Raw genomic sequence first — 17,148 nt, 5'->3', positions numbered from 1 at the left:
CACCAGACTGTTCCCACAACCTAAAGAAACATTCTGGGAAACTTTAAAGAATAGACAAAATGTGTTCTGGGAACGTTCTAGCAACATGGCGAAAGTTTTATACAAACATTGCGTAATCATCAGCACGGCTGGACAGTTTTTGTGTTAGGAGAACATTTTTCACAACCTAATGAATGTTCTGGGAGCTTTCACAGAACCAATTGTGGTTTGCTGGGTGTACTCATAGAAATGCATGAACATACATAGAGAGCAGTGGAGCCTCCTCAATGGAGGAAGAGGAGGACCATCCTCTTCAGTGAATTTCATAAAAATGAAAATGGTAAAACATTATTAAAGTTATCCTAAAACTATACTGAATCTACAGTATTTACAGGTCACCAAATAATTGATTAAAACACACTATTTTGCAATGAAGGTCTACAGCCTCAAAGCACTCGGTAAGGTAGCACCATGGTGTAACCGGAGAACAGCTATCTGTCCTCTGGGTATATTGACTTCAAGTACAAAACCTAGGAGGCTCATGGTTCTCCTCCGCTACATAGACTTATACAGTAACTATGACAACTTCCAGAGGATGTCCTCCAACCTATCAGAGCTCTTGCAGCATGAACTGACATGTTGTCCACCCAATCAAAGGATCAGATAATAAATATAGTACTTAAAGCATAAGCTACAGCTAGCTAGCACTGGAGTGCATATAATGTGGTGGGTAGTTGACTCAAAGAGAGAAAGAGACAATAGTTGAACAGTTTTAAACAAATGTATTTATTTACAATTTTTTTGACAATAGGGCCCGCAGGTGTAACTGCTAAACTGCTTACTGACTCTATCATGACTGCATGATTGTAGCGGGTTTACTAACGCATTAGGTCTATTAGCTATGTTGACTATGACGTTACAAATAGCAAGTATGGTGACAACGATGTAGGCTGTGTTTAGCGGTTATAATATGGTTTTGCTTGGAAAGGTTTTTTCACCTGGTCTCATACAGCTGATGTGTTGTGCATTGAAGTCCACAAGCGAAGGGAAAAGGTAAGAGGAGGAGAGTGCATACATGCGAGAAGGAATACAATATGGCTGCTATGAAAGTGAACTGTCTTTCCACGTGAAATTCATTCCGCCAATTCTGTTGAAAGACATTTCTTAAATGGAAGCAAATGGAACGAAATGGCGATAAACATACCTGAATATGTCGAAATAAAAATTATTGTTTGCAACTGTTGGACTTATGATTGCCCCCTAGATCAGCTAGATACAGGCAAGTGTGAAGGAGGTATTAAATGTGTCACTGTCTGTCCATTTGTCACCTCAACATTTTCTCTCAACCTGTGTGCACCAGGTTGTAAACTTTCATTCATAGGCTAGGTTGTAGGGAAAAGTTGAGTATCATGTAGTAGCCTAAACCTATCAATGTTAAAATGGAATATGAATGAAATCTTAAACGGCACCGACCGCCGCTGTTTAATAGCTGTACTCACGTGAGTAGGCACGGGGCTGTTCCACAGGTCAGTGATCTCACTGAGGTTTTCCGGCAGGTCGTCTTCATGCTCTGCCTGGGCAGCTAGCTCCAGGTTCCGACAGAACGGGTCTAGCCACACAGGGTTGGCCCTGAGAGTCAACAACAGTCTTGGCTATAACCTTACCCAGCTAACACTTCATCAGTCTTATTAAATATTGTATACACAATTGTCAGATATTTAAGATCAGCACTGCATGTATCTGTGATCCTGCAAAAGGAATATGCCCACACATACATCATATCAATGACATGAGTCAAGTGCAATAAAGTACTGTAGGTTTTAAAATGCATAAACACTGTAATCTATTGTCTCACCCCTCAAATGAGTATTTATTGGTGTTGGGCAAATCCAGGATGTCCATGAGACCTTGCTTCCCTGGAAGACAGAAGATAAACAGGTGAATTATGAATTACAATCACGCACACACACACAGGTACACACACACAGCTAGTCAAACTAGTCCATAGTTTGCCACATCCTGCTGTTAGGCTTGCAGGGACTTTCCCCTCGGGGCTGTCTCTCACCTGTGGATCCTGCTACAATGGCTTTCAGCTTCCTCTTGTGTCTGTAGCATAGAAAAACACACAGACAGGTGGTGAGACGTTCAACATGCTGACATAGCCATGTTTAAGTATCTATCAGAGCCAGTTTGAAGTAACACCATTACAAATTCCATCGACATGAAAAACATGTTTATATATTTATTTATTTTATTTATCCGTTATTGTACCAGGTAAGTTGACTGAGAACACGTTCTCATTTGCAGCAAAGACCTGGGGAATAGTTACAGGGGAGAGGAGGGGATGAATGAGCCAATTGTAAACTGGGGATTATTAGGTGACCGTGATGGTTTGAGGGCCAGATTGGGAATTTAGCCAGGATACCGGGGTTAACACCCCTACTCTTACGATAAGTGCCATGGGATCTTTAATGACCTCGGAGTGTCAGGACACCCATTTAACATCCCATCTGAAAGACTGCACCCTACACAGGGCAGTGTCAATCACTGCCCAATCACTGCCCTGGGGCATTGGGATATATATTTTTTTAGACCAGAGGAAAGAGTGCCTCCTACTGGCCCTCCAACACCACTTCCAGCAGCATCTGGTCTCCATCCAGGAACTGACCAGGACCATAGAGATGAACTGAAAGAGCAATCTATACTTTGATACACAAGAACATATTGTAAAATGAAGTGGTTAAGTATGAGTAAGCTTATTGGATTGTATAAGTTAAAGTGGATCAGTATGCTATGTTTGACAATGAGGGTGAAAGGGTGACAGAGGGTGGTGCGAACAGCCCTGTATATCACTGGGGCCGAGCTGCAATCCAGGACCTCTATATCAGGCGGTGTCAGAAGAAGGCACACACACACTTTTACACTCATCAATTGCTGCTGCTACTTTGTTATTTATTTTACTCTTATTATCTATCCTGATGACTAGACACTTAACCCTGCCGTCATGTACATACAGTATCTACATCAAATACTTCATACCTCTGCACATTGATTTGTACTGGTAATCCCTGTATATACAGTTGAAGTCGGAAGTTTACATACATTTTAGCCAAATACATTTAAACTCCGTTTTTCACAATTCCTGACATTTAATCCGGGTAAAAATTCACTGTCTTGGGTCAGTTAGGATCACCACTTTATTTCAAGAATGTGAAATGTCAGAATAATAGTAGAGAGAATTATTTCTTTCAGCTTTTAGTTCTTTCATCACATTCCCAGTGGGTCAGAAGTTTACATACGCCCAATTAGTATTTGGTAGCATTGCCTTTAAATTGTTTAACTTGGGTCAAACATTTCGGGTAGCCTTCCATAAGCTTCCCACAATAAATTGGTTGAATTTTGGCCCGTTCCTCCTGACCGAGCTGGTGTAACGGAGTCAGGTTTGTAAGGCCTCCTTGCTCGCACACGCTTTTTCAGTTCTGCCCACAACTTTTCTATGGGATTGAGGTCAGGCCTTTGTGATGGCCACTCCAATAGCTTGACTTTGTTGTCCTCAAGCCATTTTGCCACAACTTTGGACGTACTGTATGCTTGGGGTCATTGTCCATTTGGAAGACCCATTTGCGACCAAGCTTTAACTTCCTGACTGATGTCTTGAGATGTTGCTTCAATATATCTACATAATTTCCCTTCCTCATGATACAATCCATTTTGTGAGGTGCACCAGTCCCTCCTGCAGCAAAGCACCCTCACAACATGATTCTGCCACCCCCGTACTTCACAGTTGGGATGGTGTTCTTCGGGCTTGCAAACGTCCCCCTTTTTTCTCCAAACATAACGATGGTCATTATGGCCAAACGAGTAGGACTCGTTTTACTGTGGATATAGATACTTATGTACCTGTCTCTTCCAGCATCTTTACAAGATCCTTTGCTGTTGTTCTGGGATTGATTTGCACAAGCAGTATGATGGCTGTGTGGTCCCATGGTGTTTATACTTGCATACCATTGTTTGTACAGATGAACGTGGTACCTTCAGTTGTTTGGAAATTGTGGAGGTCTACATCTTGGCTGATTTCTTTAGATGTTCTCATGATGTTAAGCAAAGAGTTTTATGGTAGGCATTGAAATACATCTACAGGTACACCTCCAATTGACTCAAATGATGTCAATTAGCCTATCAGATTCTTCTAAAGCAATGACATAATTTTATGGAATTTTCCAAGCTGTTTATAGCCCACAACCGTAAGGCTCTCCAGAGGGTAGTGAGGTCTGCACAACGCATCACCGGGGGCAAACTACCTGCCCTCCAGGACACCTACACCACCCGATGTCACAAGAAGGCCAAAACGATCATCAAGGACAACAACCACCCGAGCAACTGCCTGTTCACCCCGCTATCATCCAGAATGCGAGGTCAGTACAGGTGCATCAAAGCTGGGACAGAGAGACTGAAAAACAGCTTCTATCTCAAGGCCATCAGACTGTTAAACAGCTATCACTAACATTGAGAAGCTGCTAATAACATACTGACCCAAATCTCTAGCCACTTTAAAAATTGGATGTAAAAAATGCATCACAAGTCACTTTAAACAATGCCACTTTATATAATGTTTACATATCCTACATGACTCATCTCATATGTATATACTGTACTCTATACCATCTACTGCATCTTGCCTATGCCGTTCGGCCATTGCTCATCCATATATTTAATGTACATATTCTTATTCATTCCTTTACACTTGTGTGTGTATAAGGTAGTCGTTGTGAATTGTTAGATTATTTGTTAGATATTATTCCACGGTCGGGAACTAGAAGCACAAGGATTTCACTACACTCGCATTAACACCTGCTAACCATGTGTGTATGACCAATAAAATTTGATTTGGTGTCAATTTCTGACCCACTGGAATTGTGACACAGTGAATTAGAAGTGAAATAATCTGAAATAATCTGTCTGTTAACAATTATTGGAACAATTACTGGTGTCATCCACAAAGTAGATGTCCTAACCGACTTGCCTAAACTATTGTTTGTTAACAAGAAATTTGTTGAGTGGTTGTAAAACGAGTTTTAGTGACTCCAACCTAAGGGTATGTAAACTTTAGTCTTCAACTGTAGCGCCAATCTTGTGTATTTTATTTGATTCCTCTTGCGTTACAATTGTAATTTTTTTCTTTAACTCTGCATTGTTGGGAAGGGCTCGTTAGCTAGCATTTCACTGTAAATTCTACATTAATTGTGACATGTGAAAAATAAAATTTGAATTGAATTACAGTGGGAGGCTCTTACACTGTGCGATAGTACCAGTTCATGAAGATGAATGACATGGCTGCCAAGAAGAGCAACACAGCTAAGATAATGATGGCCATCTGTAGCGTAGTAAGGTCATCAGGTGCTCTCCCGCTGACGGCAGGCTGGACATCCAGGATGTTGTAATTCCTGAAAAGGTTCTTCAGCTGTTCCTTGTTCTCATCAATCATCTGAATCACCCTGTCCATCACAAGACCAGGGAAGGGGAGACAATGGGCTCAGCACAAAGAGGAGTATACTTATACAACATGTTTTTTGTGTAGTAACAATGTAATGACATAGAAATATAATTACTATGATGGGTTCTGACTCCTAAACTTGAAATAATGAGTGCCATAGTCTGGTTTCTACACCAGAAGTGAATGGTTATCTGTAGGAGGAATGCTTATGGTGTGGTAATTAAGCTTGGAATGTACTGTGTAAAGGAAAGGCAATCACATTGTTGCAGTCACTGATAAGGTTGGAGAGAGGTGGTTTAGTGAGGAATGGGGGTCGAGGTCAGGTCACATTAAGGAACAGTTTACTGGCCGCATCACTTGACTTCCTGCCTAGCAATACATATGTAATGTATAGAGGGAAGGAGGACACCACACCCAAATGGAATATATATACTGGGGCTGGTGGAAACATATATTTTATTTATTTTTATTGTACATATTTATTTTTATTTTTATTAAGGGTGGATCAGCTTAATATTGCGAAAAGATTGTTGTTTCCATCAATGTAATTGTCTGCAACATTTCCAATCCCCCATGTCTTTTTTTGGTAAAAATATATATACATATACATACACATACAGTGGGGCAAAAAAAGTATTTAGTCAGCCACCAATTGTGCAAGTTCTCCCACTTAAAAAGATGAGAGAGGCCTGTAATTTTCATCATAGGTACACTTCAACTATGACAGACAAAATTAGAAAAAAAAATCCAGAAAATCACATTGTAGGATTTTTAATGAATTAATTTGCAAATTATGGTGCAATTTATATGGCACAGCTGGCAATTTTTTGGTCCTTAAAATGAAATTGGTATATGTTTTTATTTATCACACTTTTCTTTAACCATTTATGTAGGGCCGACAGACAATGATGCAATTAGTTGGTTGTATTTTGGGTAGAGTAGACATTTCCATATATCTGTGTTAGCTGCATGTGTGACATAACTCCACCAGTCCTATTTATGATATAGTTCACAAAATTATACTTTTTTTAAACATTTAATCGAAAAATGTTTTTTTTGAATCAATTAGTATATTTGAGTTTAACCACAATATTTGTTGTATTATTTGTTCTGTCTTTTCAGGTGGATTAAACTGAAATTGCAACCAACTTTCTAAGGCTTGTTTGAAAAATAACTATATTTTGGAGAATATTTCCTTTTCAAACAACTAAAAGTGAGCAGTTGTAATCTGAATAAAGTGAAAAAGGCCATTCTTGAACATGGGGTGAGACATTCCCACCAATCTACTAGAGAACCAGTTTGGATTTAAGTATAACTTTGTTTGACTGATGCCTTTAGTGAGAGGTCTAATGCTTTAATATGTAATAATTTCTGCCCTCCAAATTCATATGGGTTATATAACTAGGCCCTTTTAATTTTTGTCTTGCTTGCCATTCCTAATGAAATGTATTATTTTTTGTTCATATAATTTAAAAAGCATGTCACTGGGTGTAGTCAAAACCATAAGCAAATAGGTAAACTGTGATATGACTAAATCAGGGTGTTTTGTCTTTGTTTGGAAACATGTTTTTGTCTTATGCAGCTATATGACCCAGTGGGTGAATAGACTTGGTTTGAGCATTACTAATCGTTCGTGAGTGTTTACTTGGTTCATTTAGAACCTACACTAAATATGGGAATGGGGACTGTCCATTCTAGTAATTATATTTCTATAGGTAATAACATGATAATAAACTATACTGCCAGGCAGCAACTGACTTTTCCACATCCAGGATGCGGTTGGTGTGCTTGTTGACCACGTGTATGAGCACATCTGTCTGGGCAAAGTTCACTCTGCCCTTCTTGTCCACGTGGAACTGAGCAGAAACAGAAGAAGACAATGACAAAGGGGGTTATGGGAGATACACATTCCATACGTAATTTTATACACATGCATGCACACACGCACACACTTGCACACACATGCACACACACTCACACATCCCTCACACCCTTACCTACCTGCACATCGTCCGTGTTGACTATGGCTCCGGTGATGTTGGACAGCAGGTTGATAAACTCCTCCTGGAACTGTCGTACCCGCTCTGGTATCTCGTTGATGACGATCTTCACCCGCTGGTCGTCCCGCAGGATGTAGATGCCCACCATGGCGATGTCACTGTGGCCCGCCAGGTCCCGTGCCAACACCTCCACCACGAAGTAGCCCGGGTCGTAAGCCGTGAACAGGTCATAGGTACGGATGATCCCATCTGTCTCTCCTAAGGGTTATCAACAGGTTCAGGGTCAATTTCACTGTGATTCAAATCAATATTTAGAATTGAAACATATATCCCCTATAGGTTATCAACATTGTTGGAGCTCAATTCCATTTAAATTATTTAGTCAATTCATCACCTTGATTGAAATAGAATTGATCCCAACCTTGGTTATCAAGGAACAATAGGCAGAGAAGGTTAACAACATGCCAGGGGCCAATTCCTTTTCAATTCAATTAATCTCCTCAATTCTGAAATGAAATTGAATTGATTCTAACATTGGTTATCAAGGATTAACAAGGGATACTATACAAACACAGAGGAGATAATAGTCATGCTTGGCAGTAGGCAGTGACTGACCTATGATGAAGCTGTTTCCTATGTCCTCAGTGTCATTGGACTGGAGTTTAATGTAGCGGATGGACAGGACATGGTACAGCACCAGACTGTTGTTCCCTACATCGTTGTCTATGGCCTGTACCCGAATCAGATCTGAGCCTACCTTGGCATCAGCAGCCACACCTGAGAGAGAGAAAGAGATAGAGAGAGGGGGAATAAAAGTGAGAGAATGCACATAGACACACAACCTCAACACACACACACACATTTACCCCTCCCACAGTTTATGTACTGTACCTGTAGTGTACTCTAGCTTGGTGAAGCGTGGTGGCTGGTCGTTGATGTCCTCCAGATAGATTCTGACCTCCTGCAGGGTTGGGTCACGGCTGGGGTCAAGTGCTCTTCCCCAGGCTGACCTTTGACCCCGTGCAGGGGCCCAGTTCCTGTGGCTGGAGGCCTTGATGATGATGGAGTACACTGAGATGTCCTCACGATCCAGATCCTTCTTCACCTTCAGTACGCCCCCTGGGCTCAGGCCAAAGTTACCTTCAGTATCTCCCCCTATAAGGGCACGATTGGAAATCAGTGTTATGTCCATATTCAATAGACAGCAGCCCCAACATGCAGCAACCAAAAATATATTTAATTATTCTGTATTAGTACTAATGGACTGATATTTCTGGATTGTCCGGTATGGATGAATCAGTGTGTTTATTTGTGTCTGTGTGTGTAGCGTAGTGTTGTGTTGTCCTCTCCACAGACCTGCTATGAAGAAGTAGACTACAGCGTTTGAGCCTTCATCTGCGTCTACAGCTCCTGTCACGTTACCCACTACTGTCCCTGGAGTAGAGTGCTCTGCCACAGACATAGTCTGGTACGGCAGGCTGCCTCGCTGAGAGTCAGACAGACAGACAGACAGACACACATACAGATAGATGAGCACACACACACACAGATACATGGCCCAGATGTAAGACAAAATCGTCACACATATGAAACAGAGACATTAGCCTTGTTTATACTTGGTTCTAACATGCATCTTCTGTCCTGATCATTTCCACTTTCAGATTATGCCCACATTTTCAGACAGGTGTAGAAGATTAAAAGATGAATTGTGATCCGATTGTGATCATATCTTCCAGACCACCTCCGGAGGTAGTCAGGCACGCTTTGTATCTAGATGTCTTAGAAGTGTCCTGTAGATGGATCTGGACAGTGAAACCATTTAAAACATCATAATCCTGCCTTCTAAAATCATTGACAGGTGGCACCATTTACATATGGCATCAATATTTTTATTTATTTATTTCACCTTTATTTAACCAGGTAGGCTAGTTGAGAACAAGTTCTCATTTGCAACTGCGACCTGGCCAAGATAAAGCATAGCAGTGTGAACAGACAACAGAGAGTTACACATGGAGTAAACAATTAACAAGTCAATAACACAGTAGAAAAAAAGGGGAGTCTATATACATTGTGTGCAAAAGGCATGAGGAGGTAGGCGAATAATTACAATTTTGCAGATTAACACTGGAGTGATAAATGATCAGATGGTCATGTACAGGTAGAGATACTGGTGTGCAAAAGAGCAGAAAAGTAAATAAATAAAAACAGTATGGGGATGAGGTAGGTAAAAATGGGTGGGCTATTTACCGATAGACTATGTACAGCTCCTCATGCCTTTTGCACACAATGTATATAGACTTTTTTTTCTTTTTCTACTGTGTTATTGACTTGTTAATTGTTTACTCCATGTGTAACTCTGTGTTGTCTGTTCACACTGCTATGCTTTATCTTGGCCAGGTCGCAGTTGCAAATGAGAACTTGTTCTCAACTAGCCTACCTGGTTAAATAAAGGTGAAATAAAAAAAATAAAAAAAATAAAGATAGCACAGTGTCCGGAAGTATATAGAAGGACGGCCCGGAGGTATATAGAATGGTGTCGTCTGCGTAGAGGTGGATCAGGGAATCGCCCGCAGCAAGAGCAACATCATTGATATATACAGAGAAAAGAGTCGGCCCGAGGATTGAATCCTGTGGCACCCCCATAGAGACTGCCAGAGGACAGGACAGCATGCCCTCCGATTTGACACACGGAACTCTGTCTGCAAAGTAATTGGTGAACCAGGCAAGGCAGTCATCCGAAAAACCGAGGCTACTGAGTCTGCCGATAAGAATATGGTGATTGACAGAGTCGAAAGTCTTGGCAAGGTCGATGAAGACGGCTGCACAGTACTGTCTTTTATCGATGGCGGTTATGATATCGTTTAGTACCTTGGGCGTAGCTGAGGTGCACCCGTGACCGGCTCGGAAACCAGATTGCACAGCGGAGAAGGTACGGTGGGATTTGAGATGGTCAGTGACCTGTTTGTTGACTTGGCTTTCGAAGACCTTAGATAGGCAGGGCAGGATGGATATAGGTCTGTAACAGTTTGGGTCCAGGGTGTCTCCCCCTTTGAAGAGGGGGATGACTGCGGCAGCTTTCCAATCCTTCGGGATCTCAGACGATATGAAAGAGAGGTTGAACAGGCTGGTAATAGGCGTTGCGACAATGGCGGCGGATAGTTTTAGAAATAGAGGGTCCAGATTGTCAAGCCCAGCTGATTTGTACGGGTCCAGGTTTTGCAGCTCTTTCAGAACATCTGCTATCTGGATTTGGGTAAAGGAGAACCTGGAGAGGCTTGGGCGAGTAGCTGCGGGGGGGGCGGAGCTGTTGGCCGAGGTTGGAGTAGCCGGAAGTAGGCGGAAGGCAAGTAGGCGGAAGGCATGGCCAGCCGTTGAGAAATGCTTGTTGAAGTTTTCGATAATCATGGATTTATCGGTGGTGACCGTGTTACCTAGCCTCAGTGCAGTGGGCAGCTGGGAGGAGGCTCTCTTGTTCTCCATGGACTTCACAGTGTCCCAGAACTTTTTGGAGTTGGAGCTACAGGATGCAAATTTCTGCCTGAAGAAGCTGGCCTTAGCTTTCCTGACTGACTGCGTGTATTGGTTCCTGACTTCCCTGAACAGTTGCATATCGCGGGGACTATTCGATGCTATTGCAGTCCGCCACAGGATGTTTTTGTGCTGGTCAAGGGCAGTCAGGTCTGGAGTGAACCAAGGGCTATATCTGTTCTTAGTTCTGCATTTTTTGAACGGAGCATGCTTATCTAAAATGGTGAGGAAGTTACTTTTAAAGAATGACCAGACATCCTCAACTGACGGGATGAGGTCAATGTCCTTCCAGGATACCCGGGCCAGGTCGATTAGAAAGGCCTGCTCACAGAAGTGTTTTAGGGAGCGTTTGACAGTGATGAGGGGTGGTCGTTTGACTGCGGCTCCGTAGTGGATACAGGCAAAGAGGCAGTGATCGCTGAGATCCTGGTTGAAGACAGCGGAGGTGTATTTGGAGGGCCAGTTGGTCAGGATGACGTCTATGAGGGTGTCCTTGTTTACAGATTTAGGGTTGTACCTGGTGGGTTCCTTGATGATTTGTGTGAGATTGAGGGCATCTAGCTTAGATTGTAGGACTGCCGGGGTGTTAAGCATATCCCAGTTTAGGTCACCTAACAGAACAAACTCTGAAGCTAGATGGGGGGCGATCAATTTACAAATGGTGTCCAGGGCACAGCTGGGAGCTGAGGGGGGTCGGTAGCAGGCGGCAACAGTGAGAGACTTATTTCTGGAGAGAGTAATTTTCAAAATTAGTAGTTCGAACTGTTTGGGTATGGAGCTGGAAAGTATGACATTACTTTGCAGGCTATCTCTGCAGTAGATTGCAACAATTTGGGTCTTAGAATAAATAAATACTATTTTGAAATAACAGCTGTCAAATAATTTGCATACAGGGAGGGACCAGTAACATGTGGCCAGAATGCGGACACAATGGACAGATATGAGACACATTGTAATACCATCTGTTGGCATTTTTCTGAAATTGTGGGCACAATCAGAATGTGGACAAGATCAGGACAAAGGACGCATGTTAGCGCTAGGTATAAAGAAAGCTATTGACTAATATACAAACACAGTACAAAAAACTACCAAATAAAACACAACCCTAATCACAGACAAACATCAAATATCTAGAGATTTAAAAAGGTGGTTTGATCACACAAAAGAAACATAAAAATACTTGGTATAGAAAAAATATTATGGTATGGTATCAAATGGTAAGGTATAAACCCAGAGTTATACTTATAGCTGAGGAGTCCAAGGCTGTGTTTCATTGCAATAAGATGAGTCTGAATTAGGGCAGACTGGCGGGAATCTTCCATGCTTGAGACACCGCCCAGACTGACATCTTCCTTGCATGAGACACCGCCCAGCTCCCTAACTCTCCTCCACTCACCGGGGGCTTAAAGAAGACAGGCTCGTTGTCATCAATGTCCAACAGCGCAACCTGTAAGGGCTGGGTGGTCTCATAAGGCACGGGCTGACCCAGGTCATAGGCCACAACAATCAGCTGAGGGACAGAACACAGTCCTTAAGTCAGATATAAACAATACACATACACACATTCCTGTCTGGGCTGAATCCTGACATGAAATCCGGCAGGCCTACATTAAACTTGAATGCATATCTCCCATTGACATGAAGGTACACGTATGATTCAAGTTGTTGCTAGCTACAAGTCCATATCTCAAGTTAGAATTGGGCCCAGTCACTCCACTCACACTGTGCAGGGCTTGCTTCTCTCGGTCCAGTTTGATGGCGGTGGTGATGACTCCTGTAATAGCATCAATGTGGAAGTTATCCCAGTCTCTGTTCCCAGCCCCTGTCTGGAGGAAAGCATAGCGCACCTCTCCATTCACCCCTTCATCCCCATCTGTCGCAAACACCTCATACACCAGCAGGCCTGGGGGCTGCTCCTACAAGGGGGAGGACAGACACATCATTGAGATTTTAGATATTCTGTTTGTATGCAACTGCAAAGAATTTTACAGTAGCAATGTGTGTGTGTAGTGGAGCAACACATTCGTACTGTACATGCCCAAAAATAATTCATATGTTCTTCAATTATTACTATCCTGCTAGGGACCACTAACAAACACCATACTGTAGTGCCACCACACACACACACACACACACACACACACACACACACACACACACACACACACACACACACACACACACACACACACACACACACACACACACACACACACACACACACACACACACACACACACCTCCATGATGTGCATGATGGTGCCGTTGGTGGGCCTGACGAACATGGGCCTGTTGTCGTTGACGTCTATGATGATGATGTGTAAGGTGGCGGTGCCCCAGAGGGGTGGTCTTCCCTGGTCTGTAGCCACCACCGTCAAGTTAAAGTGCTCAAAGGACTGCAGCAGACGGAGAGAACGCACCAGACCTGTGTCAGCATCCAGAGAGAAGGCATCTGACAACACCATAGAGAGGGAGAGAGAGAAAATAGTGAGAGAATGTAACCAACAGTTAATCAGAGGCAGGGAGAAATTGAGACAAAACATGTAAATGTTAAACAGTGGGCATACAGGATTTTGTTCTAGCCCAGCACTAACACACTTGATTCAACTAATCAATTGGTCATGAAGATCATAATATGTTGAATTAGAGGTGTTAATGCTGGACTGGAACAAAAGCCTCTCAGTGTGTGTGTGTGTGTGTGTGTGTGTGTGTGTGTGTGTGTGTAGGGCTCCAACCTGCCCCCGGGCCCTGCATGCTGTAAGAGAGCAGGCCGTTCTGCCCCTCGTCCAAGTCAGTGGCAGTCAGCGTGATCACAGACGTCCCACTGGGCTCGTTCTCAAATACACTGGTCTCAAAGGCCCGCTCTGAGAAACGCGGACGGAAGTCATTCACATCCAGAACGGTCACCAAGACCTGAGAGAGACAAAAAAATATTATGTGGTCGTGTGTAGATCAGTTAGTAAGAGTGTGGCTGGCGCAAGCAATACCAATGTTGTGGTGTCAGGCCCTACAGGGATCATAATAAACATACTACCAATGCTGTGATATATTTTGAATGTACACTACCGTTCAAAAGTTTGGGGTCACTTAGAAATGTCCTTGTTAAAGTATATTAGAGTGTCTAGTTTGAGAAACAGATGCCTCACAAGTCCTCAACTGGCAGCTTCATTAAATAGTACCCGCAAAACACCAGTCTCAACGTCAACAGTGAAGAGGTGACTCTGGGATGCTGGCCTTCTAGGCAGAGTTGCAAAGAAAAAGCCATATCTCAGACTGGCCAATAAAAAGAAAAGATTAAGATAGGAAAAAGAACACAGACACTGGACATAGGAACTCTGCCTAGAAGGCCAGCATCCCGGAGTCGCCTCTTCACTGTTGACATTGAGACTGGTGTTTTGCGGGTACTATTTAATGAAGCTGCCAGTTGAGGACTTGTGAGGTGTCTGTTTCTCAAACTAGACACTCTAATATACTTGTCCTCTTGCTCAGTTGTACTCCGGGGCCTCCCACTCCTCTTTCTATTCTGGTTAGAGACAGTTTGCACCATTCTGTGAAGGGAGTAGTACACAGCGTTGTATTGAGATCTTCAGTTTCTTAGCAATTTCTCGCATGAAATATTTCTCAGAACAAGAATATACTGACGAGTTTCAGAAGAAAGTTCTTTGTTTCTGGCCATTTTGAGCCTGTAATCGAACCCACAAATGCTGATGCTCCAGATACTCAACTAGCGTAAAGAAGGCCAGTTGTATTGCTTCTTTAATCAGAACAACAGTTTTCAGCTGTGCTAACATAATTGGAAAGGGGGTTTCTAATGATAAATTAGCCTTTTAAAATTATAATCTTGGATTAGCTAACACAACGTGCCATTGGAACACAGGAGTGATGGTTGCTGATAATCGGCCTCTGTACGTCTATGTAGATATTTCATAAAAAACCTGCCGTTTCCAGCTACAATAGTCATTTACAACATTAACAATGTCTACACTGCATTTCTGATCAATTTGATCTTATTTTAATGGACAAAAAATGTGCTTTTCTTTCAAAAACAAGGACATTTCTAAGTGACCCCAAACTTTTGAATGGTAGTGTACATTTACATTCACATTTTAGTCATTTAACAGACACTCTTATCCAGAGTGACTTACTGTCAGTGCATTCAGATAAGTTTTCTTATGTTCTACTACAGTATACATCCCACCTGAACAGAGTTCTCTCGTCGGTTGTTGGGGCTGCCGCCAGGGTTGTCCCTAGCGATGGCTGTCAGGGTGAAGTGGTCTTTAGTCTCTCTGTCCAGTGGAGACAGAATGTAGATGTCACCCTGAGAAGAGAAGGAGGAGGAGAAATATCATTATTAAAATAAAGTACAGTGAACGGGCCAGGAGGTGTAGTAAACTACGGAAGAGTATTAGGGACAAGTGAAGTTTAAAAAATTAAATAAACAGTGATGGTGGTGGTATTTGGAAAAGTTTATTTTTGCATGATAGTACTTTAAATTGTCAACACTGAGAATAGTGGGAATATTTTGAGAAGAAAGTCTCAATTACATTTTTAGAATAATGTGGCAATATTTAGAGAATAAAGTGGCAATATTTAGAGAATAAACGTGACATTTTATATTGAGAATAAAGTTGATTTAAAAAAAATGAAGACAGTTATATTTCAAGATTAAAGCAGGGGATTTGGTAAGCTGCATGTTTCCCTGGCTCCCTGTTGCTGTGATCACCACCATTGAAATGCCTGCAGATAGGTGACCTTGTGAATCTATACCTTATAACTGGCCTAATAACAAGGACATCCTTTCTCTTTTAGCACATAATAACCAAATGATTATAAGTAGGCCTATTAGGACCTGGAAGAGGTTGTGCCACACATTTGGTTGAGAAGGAGGAACCACGCAGACTCAGATAAGATATTTCATCCAAGTCTGTGTGGTTACATGCAGTACATAGGTATAGACAGGTCTGTTGTGTGTGTATGCAGGTGTGTGTTTGTGGGGGTGGGTCTAATACACTCGTTCAAACAGGTGTCACACACACGTACAATATCCTCAAACCAATACCATTCTAATGACCATCATGCATTGTCAGACTGTCAGACATTCAGTTGTTGTTTTGACACATGCCACCTCAGCTGAGCAGCTGAGTGTGTTTCCGAACTGGTAAAAAGAGTCTGACAATAGGAGAGATCGTTTTGCATCGCCGGGTGCCATCGTTATGCCACATACTGTATGGTGCCACCAGTCTGCTTGCAGTTGTCAGTTATCGTCAGGTATGTGGATGATTTTATTCAGGTACGTTTCTTGGGCTACTTTGATGTGTCAAGTGGGCGAGATGCACAGTCTGTTTGACTTTGTGAATTATGAGATTTAATTTAACTTCATGGAGAAACTCATTGCCCAAACCTACAATTAAGCACCTGTAATGGAATGGTGATCACCACTCCACTCCGCTACCATTGTTAACTCTCTCCTGACATGAACTATAGCCACGTCTCATGTGCCCACTCATCCACTGGCACGTTGAATGTTTCCTCTCCAAGCACTGTGAGTACCCCTATCAATTTTATCTCATTACTAGTCTGAAGAGAGAGAAAGAGAGAGAGGAGTTTCTAATTGTTTTATTTTTTATATTGTTGATATTGATTTTGTTGATATTGTACTGCAGAGTCAATCACACACACAAACACAATCATATTATTACACATCAATGTTTTTACTCCTTGCTTGGACTAATTCATTATTAGCTCCTTTTTCGAACTGTGTAGTGTATTGTGTTATTGTTTTTTGTCTTGTCAGTCAAATCCTGTCTTGCCGTCAGTGGAAGAATTAAGCTCTTCTCCAACACCATTCATCCATGATGAGCCTGTCCTGCACTGAAGCCTAATTATATGTGTTATTGTTTTTACCATCAAGGTTCCACGAGCTCGGACCAGCGTTTTAATTAATACTTTCAAGTGATATCCCAAATTAAATGATATTTAATATGAACATCTCAACCCCTGTCCTGCACTGAAGTCAAGCCTCTGAACACCTCAACTCATGCGTCATACCCTCATTCAATCACTGATCCATTCCCAACACTCTGTAAGTAGCCCTCTCATTCCCCATAATATTGTACTATACATGTATTTTTATTTATTTAACTAGGC

General features: G+C 42.2%; 1 protein-coding gene across 1 annotated transcript in view; it reads right to left on the bottom strand.

Moving 5' to 3' along the window:
* The window catches only part of LOC112223274 (cadherin-23-like), a 136,174-nt gene that overhangs the window by 27,646 nt on the left and 91,380 nt on the right, over positions 1-17,148 (bottom strand). Inside the window, exons 17-30 of the mRNA XM_042305198.1 lie at positions 15,200-15,319; positions 13,737-13,914; positions 13,242-13,453; positions 12,723-12,917; positions 12,398-12,511; positions 8,830-8,959; positions 8,365-8,628; positions 8,089-8,250; positions 7,475-7,731; positions 7,232-7,329; positions 5,274-5,474; positions 2,045-2,085; positions 1,835-1,895; positions 1,479-1,608 (exon numbers count right to left, since the gene is read on the bottom strand). Coding sequence (XP_042161132.1) covers positions 1,479-1,608; positions 1,835-1,895; positions 2,045-2,085; positions 5,274-5,474; positions 7,232-7,329; positions 7,475-7,731; positions 8,089-8,250; positions 8,365-8,628; positions 8,830-8,959; positions 12,398-12,511; positions 12,723-12,917; positions 13,242-13,453; positions 13,737-13,914; positions 15,200-15,319 — 2,163 coding nt within the window. The remainder of the gene's footprint in view (positions 1-1,478; positions 1,609-1,834; positions 1,896-2,044; positions 2,086-5,273; positions 5,475-7,231; positions 7,330-7,474; positions 7,732-8,088; positions 8,251-8,364; positions 8,629-8,829; positions 8,960-12,397; positions 12,512-12,722; positions 12,918-13,241; positions 13,454-13,736; positions 13,915-15,199; positions 15,320-17,148) is intronic.

The sequence above is a fragment of the Oncorhynchus tshawytscha genome, linkage group LG24 (genome assembly GCF_018296145.1).
Source record: "Oncorhynchus tshawytscha isolate Ot180627B linkage group LG24, Otsh_v2.0, whole genome shotgun sequence".
In the NCBI taxonomy this organism is placed as follows: domain Eukaryota; kingdom Metazoa; phylum Chordata; class Actinopteri; order Salmoniformes; family Salmonidae; genus Oncorhynchus; species Oncorhynchus tshawytscha.
This window is presented reverse-complemented; position numbering and strand designations above follow the sequence as displayed.